At 41.9% G+C, this 12048-nt stretch overlaps 1 protein-coding gene across 4 annotated transcripts in view; it reads left to right on the top strand.

The window, feature by feature from the left end:
• The window catches only part of arhgap18 (Rho GTPase activating protein 18), a 139739-nt gene that overhangs the window by 94938 nt on the left and 32753 nt on the right, over nucleotides 1–12048 (top strand). For all 4 annotated transcript variants that reach the window (XM_048531779.2, XM_048531778.2, XM_059645401.1 and 1 more), the window contains 3 exons: nucleotides 1108–1313; nucleotides 8811–8886; nucleotides 9703–9848. In XM_048531779.2, the coding sequence (XP_048387736.1) occupies nucleotides 1108–1313; nucleotides 8811–8886; nucleotides 9703–9848 (428 nt within the window). The remainder of the gene's footprint in view (nucleotides 1–1107; nucleotides 1314–8810; nucleotides 8887–9702; nucleotides 9849–12048) is intronic.

Here is a 12048-nt window from a genome sequence, read left to right as displayed (position 1 = left end):
CAAAAAAATCATCCCATGTCACTGTTAAATTGATTTTAATGCAGAATTTTCACACTTAAAATAAGTCCAAAATCTGGAGCATAATACCAGTGCTTGAAGGGGCAAATTACTGGAAATACCTAGCCAGAATTAATCACTGTTTCTTGCCATTTTTCAGGGAGTGTCTTTCAAAGTTAGGACAGGAGATTCGGGTGAATCCCCATGGAATCATACAGGATAAGTCTCTTTTATATGCTTTTTTAAATGCAGATAGAATATTTTGAATGCTAGTTTTTTGATTACGTATCCTTTTGCCCATCAAAAGCTCAAACATTGGAGGGCTGGCAGGCTTGGATTAGAGGTAGTAATAAATCAATTTTTAAAATATAATGAGAATGAGCAAGAATTGGTCATCTGACATCTTAAGCCTGATCATATTCAGTATGATCATACATGATTGGGATTGTGGACTCAAATCCACTTTTGTACTTGCCCTCCTTATCCCTCGATTCCCTTGGAGGTTAAAAATACGATCAGCTTAGCCTTGAATATATTCAAGTCTGGCAGCTTTTCTGCTCTCAGCAGCACCACAGGGATATCAGTGGCTGCTGGCAGTATTACACCAACCCAAAGTTTTGGATGAAGTCAGCGTAAGTGAGTGATGGCAGGAGGGGTTCAATACTACAGTTAGGGGTTGCCTTTAAGCAGGACCCCTTTTCCCAGCCAATGTCAGTGTCAAAGAAACAAAATTGTCATACACAATTTCCCTTTCATATGAAACAATGTTGCCTTTTCTGATTTGGATAGTTATTTTCTTAATATCCGGCTCCCACTTCCTCCGTAATGGAATGCATATATTTTTATGAACAGATCTTAGGCTAAATGGCAGTTTCCTGCTTGCCCATGCCCGTCCACTCTTGAGATTTAGTTTATTGGTCAACAGGCCCCAAAACCCACAATGCCTGGTCACATGACTTGAAGCTGTGAAGGTTTGAAGATAACTCTAAGTCTCTGAGCCTAGCCTCAGTCTGTATGAATAGATATTTCTTTTTTAACTGTTCAATTCATTAAATTTCTTTATTGTCACTATTTGTCTTTAATCCGTGCTTTTTTTTGCTCTCCTTGTAGAAGGGGAGGTGGAGGAAGAGTGGCTGAAGAATGCGGGCCTTTCCGGACTAGTCAGCGGAGACACCCAGGAGAGTATAACAATACTATCGACTCTAACCCGTACGCAAGCAGAAGCTGTCCAGAGAAGAGTGGAAACATTTACAATGACAATGAAGAAAAAGAACAAACAACATTTCCCTGATGTCAGGGACATCTTTAGTCCACAGGTAATTAGAAAGATGAACTCAGTCTAAAAGAAACTTGTGGAGCAGTCCTCTTGTTCTCCTGATGTTTAGGCATTCCTAAGTAGGGTTTCTGTGATAGGAACTTAAATTACTGCAAATTTTAATTATAATTAATTATAATAGAATAAAGAACTGCACATGCTGGAGATTTGAAACAAAAACAAAAATTGCTAGTGAAACTCAGCAGTCTGGCAGCATCTGGGGGAAGAAAGCAGAACTAACATTTCAAGTCTTTGACAGAACGTCAGCAGGTAGGAAAGGGTGGTATTTTTGCAGAAGCTGAAGCTGGGGGAAGGGGGCATTGAAGGAAGGACAAGGGGATAGATGAGCAGGTAGGTAGAGGTAGAGCCTACAGAGGGGGGGAGAGAGAGAGGGAAAGAGACAGAGAGAGAGAGCTTTATGAAAGGAGTAGATAAACAAAAGAAAAGCTGAAAAAGTGATAGTAAGAGATAAGAGTAGAGAAAAAAATTAGGTGAGCTGTACTGGTTGCAAGCCATATAATGTGATGATATGCCAAGGAGGATGTGAGAATGGGTGACTGTGCAAATGTAACCCATGTCATAATTCTCCAGGTGTAGGGTGAGTAAAAACCTGGAATGATGGCATCGGTTTCTAAAGTTATTGAACTCGAAAATGATCCTGAGTTCCCATTTGCCTGCCACTTCAACACATCTCCATCTTCACACGCCAACATTTCTATCACCAGCCTGCTTTAGAATTCTAGTGAGCCTCTGTGCAAGCTCAAAGAACAACATCTCATTTTCTACATGGGGACCTGGCAGCCTCAAACTCAACTGGAATAACTTCGCCACTAATACCAGATTTTCCTAGCTGCTATCCATTTGAATGGAGAGTCACCGGACTCAAAAATCAAATTTTGCTTTGTTTCCACATACATGCCACCAGACCTGCTGAGTTTGTCCAGCAATTTCTGCTTTTGTTTCAAATATTCAGAGTTCTTCCTATGTAGTAAGAAGACAGTATATATTCAAGATTTGTCGGATGACAAAAGCAAAGAACAAACATCACAGAGAAAGACACAGGTATACAAAATACATATAAGCAATGCCCTGAAATCATACTGAGTTCTCTTGAGTTTCTGCACTAACACAAAGTAGTAAAGCAGAAGAAATCCAAGAGACACTGCGTGTTATCAACCAACCGCATCATCACTCTGGGACTTTCTGCAAACATCGTATCGAAGGGAGATTGAGAATTTTGGGACCATTATGTGGCATGGTGACAGTAACGGCTCACATTTAACAAGTGCTTTCATAATGGAAAATTTTTTCAAAACATTCAGAGAAGCAAGGAAAATGGGATATTAAACACTGCTGAGTGTTAAAAGCTGCAGCATTCCACGCCAGAGGGTAATTAAGAACATTTGGTGTACTTCTGTTTACTGCCTAGAGCGGTCATTCATTCTAGTCTAGTATCTGGCAAAGGTTTCAAAAGTAGGTAAACCGAAAATGACAAATTAGTTAATGAGCAGAAAGATTGATTTCTTTGTGCAATAAACTTCAATATCTTATAAACTTATAATTATATATTTAGTAAATGTAAAATATTAGTCAAAATGCAATAGCACAATGTACGACCGTACCTAGGCACAAAAGAAATGGATTTGAGCTTCTACTTTTTCATCCGTCAAGTTCCCAATTCTCAATATATCATTCATAGAATGCACAGAGGACACCTGCAACTGTATATAAATGAAAAACTAATAGGATAGAAACACGCATTAGAAATACTTACTGCTCAAAAAAGTCAGATTTTACTGACAACCTTAAGTAACACATGATTTCGGTATTATTACTGGTGATATCAACAGATGAAAGCTAAGTTATTTATCTGACATTCAACAGTCAATTGTTATGAATTAAGTTGTTAACACATTTGAAGTAAAATTAGGTAGTTGCCAATATTAACTTACTAAAAAACGTAAAGCCTTACAAACCAATTAAGAACTCATTTGTTGATATCACTAAGATAATTTTAAACTCATAATTTTGGCTTAATTAAGCTTTATGTCATGTCACACATTATATCACCACATCTTGGCTGTGTTTTCTCCTCATTGCATTTCAAGACTCACCATGATGTATAATATTTATCCATCTATGTACAGTCAGTGTTAACATCTATTTCAAAATTCTAGACCCAAGATTCCAAATTCAACTTACAATTTCTCAAAAAGCATCTACATTTCAAGTGAATTATCACAATTTTGCTCTAATATTTGCCACCACTGAATACATATTCCCATTTCATAACATTGATATTACATCCAACTGTTAATACCCCTCATGACTTAAATGTTCCAATCAAATGTCTCTTAATTTTCTAATCTCCAGCAGAAATGAGCCTGGCCAGTCATAACAGCAGGCACAATCACCCATTTCAGTATTGCCTGGTAAAGCTTCCCTAAACTGCTTCTAGTGGATTTACATCTTTGCTTGAATAAGGTGACTAATACTGTGCTTAGTACTCTGAATATGATCTAACCAGTGTCTTACCTGAATATAACCATTCCACCTTTGTACTCAATTCTTGTCCCAGCAAGCAAGCATTCTATGATGTTATCAAATCACTTGCCGTATCTGCATTATAACCTTTCTCGATTTATGAACTAGGCTCCCAATTCCCTTGACATCTCAGAAATCTGCAATTTCTCACGACTCAGATAATTTTTTTATACTTCCTACCAAACTGGACATTTCCACATGTCCGTTATGATACCTCATTTGTCAGATCTTTGCTCACTCATTTAACCCATCTGTGTACTCTTCTCAACTTACTTTCCTGTCATCTTTATGTCATCCGTTATCATACCTCCAGTGCCTTCATTCAAGTCAGTGATAGAAATTATAAAATAACCTTGATCCCAGAGTCACACTACTCAGTACGACATGCCAACCAAGAAATGACACATTTGTGCTGACTCCTGTTTCCTGTTATAAAGAGCGTTGAACAGTACAGCACAGGAACAGGTCCTCTGGTCCATGATGTTTTGCCAAACATGACACTAAATTAAACTAATCCCTTCTGCCTGTCCAAGGCCCATATCCCTCCATTCCTTGCATATCCATGCGCTTATCCAAAAGTTCCTTAAATGTCCCTCATGTATCTGCATCCACTACTAACACTGGCAGCAAGTTCCTGACTCCTACCACTCCCTGTGTTAAATACTTGTCCCTCACACCTCCTTTGAACTTTCCCCTCTCACCTTAAATGCATGCCCCTAGTATTAGACATTTCAAATCTGGGGAAAAAAGAGTCTGTCAGCCCTATCTATGCATGTCATAATTTTATAATTTTATAATTTTATTTACTCCGTTAGCAAGCCAATTGTCTATCATGCCTTATTGGTCATTGACAGAGACTGAGGAATCAGGATTTGAGTTGTTTTTTTTCCCTTGAATGTTGCAGAATTCTTAGCCTCTGACCTGTTTTTGCTACTGCAGTATTTATAAAGCTAGTCCTTGTCATTTTCAGGTCAATGGTAACTCGCAGGATCTTGTTAGTGGGCGATTCAGGAATGATAATGCCTTTGAACAATATGGGTTGATGGTTAGCTTCCCTCTCACTGGAAGTGATCATTGCCTAGCATTTGAGTGACACTATTGAGAGAATTACGGTGAATGATCCACCCAGCACTTCTGGCTGAACTTTAAACCAATGTTATAGAACATAGAACATAGAAAAGTACAGCACAGTACAAGCCCTTTGGCCCACGATGTTGTGCCGTGGAATAATCCTAATCCAAAAATAAAACAACCTAACCTACATTCCCCTCAATTCACTGCTGCCCATGTGCATGTCCAGCGGTCGCTTAAATGTCACTAATGACTCCGCTTCCACGACTACCACTGGCAAACTATTCCATGCGCTCACAACTCTCTGGGTGAAGAACCTCCCTCAGACCTCTCCTCTGTACCTTTCTCCTAACACCTTAAAACTATGACCCCTCGTGGCAGTCAATCCTGCCCTGGGGAAAAGTCTCTGGCTATCGACTCTAATCATGCCTCTCATTACCTTGTACACGTCAATCAGGTCACCTCTCTTCCTCCTTCTCTTCAGGGAGAAAAGTCCGAGCTCAGTCAACCTCTCCTCGTACGACAAGCCCTCCAGTCCAGGCAGCATCCTGGTAAACCTCCTTTGCACCCTCTCCAAAGCCTCTACATCTTTACTATAATAGGGCGACCAGAACTGGACACAATATTCCAAGTGTGGTCTCACCAGGGTTTTGCAGTGCTGCAGCATAACCTCATGGCTCTTAAACTCAATCCCCCTGTTAATGAAAGCCAAAACACCATCTGCTTTCTTAACAATCTTATCCCTCTGGGTGGCAACTTTGAGAGAGCTATGCACTTGAGCACCAAGATCCCGCTGTTCCTCCACACTGCCGAGAATCCTGCCTTTAATCCTATATTCAGCATTTAAGTTCAACCTTCCAAAATGCATCACTTTGCATTTATCCACGTTGAACTCCATCTGCCATTTCTCAGCCCAGCTCTGCATTCTGTCAATGTCTTGCTGAAGCCTGCAATAGCCCTCGATACTATCAACAGCACCTCCAACCTTTGTCTCATCAGCAAACATAGTAACCCACCCCTCAACCTCCTCATCCAGGTCATTTATAAAAACTACAAAGAGCAGAGGCCCAAGAACAAAGTCCTGTGGGACAACACTCAGCACTGACCTCCAGGCAGAATACGTACCATCTACAACCACTCTCTGCCTCCTGTCAGCCAACGAATTCTGAATCCAGACAGCCAAATCACCCTGTCTCCCATACCTCCTGACTTTATGAATGAGTCTGCCATGGGGAACCTTATCAAATGCCTTGCTGAAGTCCACATACACCACATCCACTGCTCGACCCTGGTCAACCTGTCTCGTGACTTCCTCAAAGAACTCAATAAGATTTATAAGACATGACCTTCCCCTCTCAAAACCATGCTGACTCCCTTTAATCACGCTATGCTTTTCCAAATACTCATAAATCCTATCCCTCAGAATTCTTTCCAAAACCTTGCTGACCACAGACGTAAGACTGACTGGTCTGTAATTTCCAGGGATTTTCCTATTCCCTTTGTTGAAAAGAGGGACAACATTTGCCTCCCTCCAATCTTCTGGTACGACTCCTGTGGAGAGTGAGGAAGCAAAGATCTTCGCCAGCAGCTTAGCAACCCCCTTTCTCGCTTCCTTGAGGAACCTAGGATAAATCTGGTCTGGCCCTGGGGACTTACCAATCTTAATGTTTGCCAAAATTTCCAGCACATCAACTTCCTCAATCTTGATCTGTTCAAGCCTGTTTTCCTGCTCCTCGAAGTTCTCATTCACAACAAGGTCCCTTTCCTTAGTGAAAACCGAAGCAAAAAACTAATTTAGGGCTTCCCCTATCTGTTCAGACTCCACGCTCAAGTTCCCTACGCTGTCCCTGATCGGCCCTACCTTCTCCCTGATCATTCTCTTATTCCTCGCATATGTTCCAGCTGGCCTTGGCATGGGTCTGCAAATTACCAGTCCAATGACATTATCAATACAGCGCCACCTCTCTACACATCATCAGCACAAATAACAGCATGATGAATGTTAATAAGACCATAAGACATAGGAGTGGAAGTAAGGCCATTTCGCCCATCAGGTCCACTCCGCCATTTAAATCATGGCTAATGGGCATTTCAACTCCACTTCCCTGCACTCTCCCTAATGACTGTTGGTCAAACTCTTGCCTTTAATATTAACAACTAACAGTGTGGGGTCTCATTTAAAAACCAAAATTATAATAGTTTCTCTTTATTGTTTCCACTTTCTCCCTGTCTTAATCTAATCTTTGTTTTATCTTTATTTCTTTACTCATATTGTACTTAACACAGAATTCTAACCACTATCCTTTTCCATTCATCCTCTGTTTATGTCATTAAATTTCATCACTGATTCCTGCGATGGCAAGTTTATTGTGTTTTGAAAGCTTTCGTCAACTGTGTGTTCACTGTGGTTTAGAAGAATGAGAGAGTATCTCATTAAAAGGAATAAAATTCTTAGAGGGCTAGTCAGACCTAATAAAAGGAGGATGTTTGCCTTGATCTCGAGATCAAGAGGTTACAGCCTCAGGATATCTGGCAGACCATTTTGGACTGAACTGAGGAGAAATTTGTGGACTCAGACTGTGGTGATCCTGTATCATTCTCGACCATAGGGGTTCCAGAGGCAAAATCACTGAATCAATTTTTAAAAAAAGAAATAGGTTTCTAGAGGCTAAAAGTGTCATGGAGTATGGAGAGAGCAGCAGTGTGGTGTTGAGATAAAGAGTCAACCATGATCATGGTAAATAGTTCTCAAGATTAATGGCCTGTTCCTGTTAATTTTTTTATCTTAAAGAGATACTAAGATTTTTTTCAGTCCTCCCCCAGAATTCTTGAACTTTATGAATTGATACTTCCAGTAAGTTACAGGACAAACTGCTTTTGAACTGAAGGGTGCAGGGAAAGAAACCCTCCCCAACCGAGGATAAGGTATTCTGTTCCAGCAAATAGAATCCCTACAGTATGGAAACAGGCTTTTCGGTCTAACAAAGCCACACCGAACCTCATAGCATCCCACCCAGACCCATCCCTCTGTAACCCACCTTATCTACACATCCCTGAACACGATGGACAATTTAGCATAGGCAATCTACATAACGTGCACATCTTTGGACTGTGGGAGGATAGTGGAGCACCCGGGGGAAACCCACACAGACACGGGGAGAATGTGCAAACTCCACACAGACAGTCGCCCGAGGGTGGAATCGAATCTGGGTTGCTGATGCTGTGAAGCAGCAATGGTAACTGTTAAGCCGCCGTTGCCATCGGCCAAATAATCACTCTCATTCTATTTACTTATTATTATAATAAATCAAGCATAATCGCATCATATTGTTCAACTTCCAGCATGTTCTCATGCAAAATACCATTGCCAACATTTAACCAAGTGATAGAAACGTGATACCATATGTCCTGATCGATGCTCCATGAAAAGTCTACCAGTCCTTGAAATGTTAATTCGGTTTCTTCCTTTAAAGATGCTGCTAGACCCACTGAGTTTCTCCAGCACTTGTTGTTTTTATTCAGTACCTAAAATAGTCCTCCTTTGATGTGTGGCCCTGTATGTTCACCATGCATTGCTAATTGAAGGGATGTGTGACAATTTGAAGACCTACATATAAAGGGAGGACATGACGTATATGTGGAATATATTAACATTTGGATATCATTATATCATTCCATTGTATCCACTTTTGAAATGTTTTTATTGCAGGTAAAAGGAAGTTTTTTTCAGTTTCCCTTCATTGTTCTTTACTTTCGCCAGCTGCTTGAGATTTTCTCCTTTAGTTGTCCAGTTCAGTCATTTCAGCTCTTAAGTATCATCATTTCATTCATGTTTTTACCTGAATTATAGAGTTATAGCTAGGCTCTTCATATTCACTTTCAGGCCTCAAGTACAAATGAAGTATCGGCTGCTGCAACTGATGGTGATGAAAGAGAAGACATGGCTGAGAAAATAGAAGGTACAACATCCATTCTGTCCATTTTACCATTTTGGCTTTTTTGCTACTTGCTTTCCAGTTTCACTTGCTCACACATATGGAGTTTTGTGCTGGAGAGTTTCCAAAGCCATGTGCCCCACACAATGGATAATATTCACCTCTGGCATCACTGGGTGCTTTTGAACAAATTCCTTATTTAGTTTTTTGATTATTTTATAAGGGCAAGCATTTGGCAGATTTTAAAAATGTATTCTACAACTTCTTAAGGGAAACAGTTAAAATTTTCCTTTTACTTCCATGGTTCCATTACTGAAATCCTGATCATTAGGTATGCTGAGACACAATGTTGCATCATGAATGTTTTATGAAAACCGTAAATATAATTCCGATACAAATTTACGATATGGCGTCCATTGTAATGCATAATAGGTTGTCTTTTAGTTTCTGTGCTCTACATGTGTCATATGTGCCATACTCACAATTTGATTTGCTTTGCTTTGATTTATTGTTGTCACATGTATCTAAGTACAGAGAAAAGTTTTGTTCTGTGAGCACGGCAGGCAGATCATAGCAAAGAAGGACATACAGATCATAGGGTGCTTAGACAGAGTAAGACATACTAGGTTATAGCTGCACAGGAGGTGTACAAAGCAAGATGAACATTAGTTTTGAAATTAGAAAGGTCCATTTCGCAGTGTAATAACAGCAGGGAAATAAGCCTGAATAAGACAGAACAATGCTGCAGGAGATGTAAAGGAACATTTAAATATTGAAGTCCAGTTCTCAACTGAAAGGGCTCCCATTTGGGACAATGACAGGCATCTCTTTTCCTTCTAGGGCAGCTGAACAATCTGGCTATTAAGGACGAAAGCATCCAGCACACAGATATCAATTTAGAAATATCTTACTCTGAACAGGCCTCAAATACGAAGGATAAATCAAACAACAAAAATCCTATACGAGAGGATGATTCATCCCTGCCTGTAAGTAGAAACAAAGAATGACGTAAAACAGAGAAAGGCCATTTGATCCATCATGCCTGTGATAGCTTTTACAGAGAACTTCTCCCAACGCTCTGCAAAATGTTTCACTTCAAGTACCTGTCTAATAATCATTTGAAAGTTTTTATTACATGTACTTCCACCACTCTTTCAGTCAATGTACTCAAGATCATAGCAACTCTCCACAAAAGATAATAAAATGTGAGGCTGGATGAACACAGCAGGCCCAGCAGCATCTCAGGAGCACAAAAGATGACGTTTCGGGCCTAGACCCTTCATCAGAGAGGAAGATGGGGAGAGGGAACTGGAATAAATAGGGAGAGAGGGGGAGGCGGACCGAAGATGGAGAGTAAAGAAGATAGGTGGAGAGAGTATAGGTGGGGAGGTAGGGAGGGGATAGGTCAGTCCAGGGAAGACGGACAGGTCAAGGAGGTGGGATGAGGTTAGTAGGTAGATGGGGGTGCGGCTTGGGGTGGGAGGAAGGGATGGGTGAGAGGAAGAACCGGTTAGGGAGGCAGAGACAGGTTGGACTGGTTTTGGGATGCAGTGGGTCGGGGGGAAGAGCTGGGCTGGTTGTGTGGTACAGTGGGGGGAGGGGATGAACTGGGTTGGTTTAGGGATGCAGTAGGGGAAGGGGAGATTTTGAAACTGGTGAAGTCCACATTGATACCATTAGGCTGCAGGGTTCCCAGGCGGAATATGAGTTGCTGTTCCTGCAACCTTCAGGTGGCATCATTGTGGCAGTGCAGGAGGCCCATGATGGACATGTCATCTAGAGAATGGGAGGGGGAGTGGAAATGGTTTGCGACTGGGAGGTGCAGTTGTTTGTTGCGAACTGAGCGGAGGTGTTCTGCAAAGCGGTCCCCAAGCCTCCGCTTGGTTTCCCCAATGTAGAGGAAGCCGCACCGGGTACATTGGATGCAGTATACCACGTTGGCAGATGTGCCGGTGAACCTCTGCTTAATGTGGAATGTCATCTTGGGGCCTGGGATAGGGGTGAGGGAGGAGGTGTGGGGGCAAGTGTAGCATTTCCTGCGGTTGCAGGGGAAGGTGCCGGGTGTGGTGGGGTTGGAGGGCAGTGTGGAGCGAACAAGGGAATCACGGAGTGAGTGGTCTCTCCGGAAAGCAGACAGGGGTGGGGATGGAAAAATGTCTTGGGTGGTGGGGTCTCCACAAAAGATGGTTTTCCCTGATGTTGCTTTTAGTTTTCTTTTGTTTTCTATTGATTAGCGGGATGTAGGCATTGCTGCATGGCCAGAATTTCTTGCCCATCCCTAGTTGCCACTGAGAAGGTTATGGTGATGTGCTTCCTTGAACCACTGCGGTCCACCTACTGTAGGTTGACCCACAATGCCATTAGGGAGGGAATTCTAGGATTTTGACACACTGACAGTGAAAAAATGGTGAAATGTTTCCAAGTTAGGATAGTGATTAGCTTGGAGGGAACTTGGAGGTGGTGGAGTTCCCATTTGTCTGCTGCCCTTGTCCTTCTGGATGGGAATGGCCATGGGTTTGGAAGGTGTTTTCTGAGGATCTTTCGTGAATTTCTGCAGAGCATCTTGTAGATGGTACTCACTGCTGCTACTGTGCGTCGATGGTGGAGGGAGTGGATGCTTGTGGATGTAGAGCTAATTAAGTGGGCTGCGATGCCCTGGATTGTGTCAAGCTTCTTGAGTGTGGTTGGGGCTGCACTCATCCAGGCAAGTGTGGAGCATTCCATCACATTCCTGACTTGTGCCTTGTAGATGGTGGGCAGGCCTTGAGGAGTCAGGAGGTGAGTTACTCACCACAGTATTCCCAGCTTCTGGCCTGCTCTTGTGGCCACTGTATTAATGTGACGAGTCCAGTTGAGTTTCTGGTCAATGATAACCCCAAGGTGTTGACAGTGGGAGATTTTAGTGATGGTAACACCATTGAATGTCAAGAGATGGTGATTAGATTGTCTTTTATTGTTTTGGTCATAGCCTGACATTTGTGTGGTGCAACTGTCACTTGCCACTTGTCAGCCCAAACCTGGATATTGTCCAAATCTTGTTGCATGTGAACATGGACTGTTTCAGTATCTGAGGAGTCATGAATAGTGCTGATCATTGCGCAATCATCAGCGAACATCCCCACTTCCGACCTTATGATGGAGGGTGAAGCAATTGAAGATGGTTGGGCCTGAGGAACTCCTGCAGAG

The sequence above is a fragment of the Stegostoma tigrinum genome, chromosome 4 (genome assembly GCF_030684315.1).
Source record: "Stegostoma tigrinum isolate sSteTig4 chromosome 4, sSteTig4.hap1, whole genome shotgun sequence".
NCBI classification, from domain to species: domain Eukaryota; kingdom Metazoa; phylum Chordata; class Chondrichthyes; order Orectolobiformes; family Stegostomatidae; genus Stegostoma; species Stegostoma tigrinum.
The sequence above is the reverse complement of the archived record's forward strand: the minus strand, read 5'-3'. Positions and strand labels throughout refer to the sequence as shown.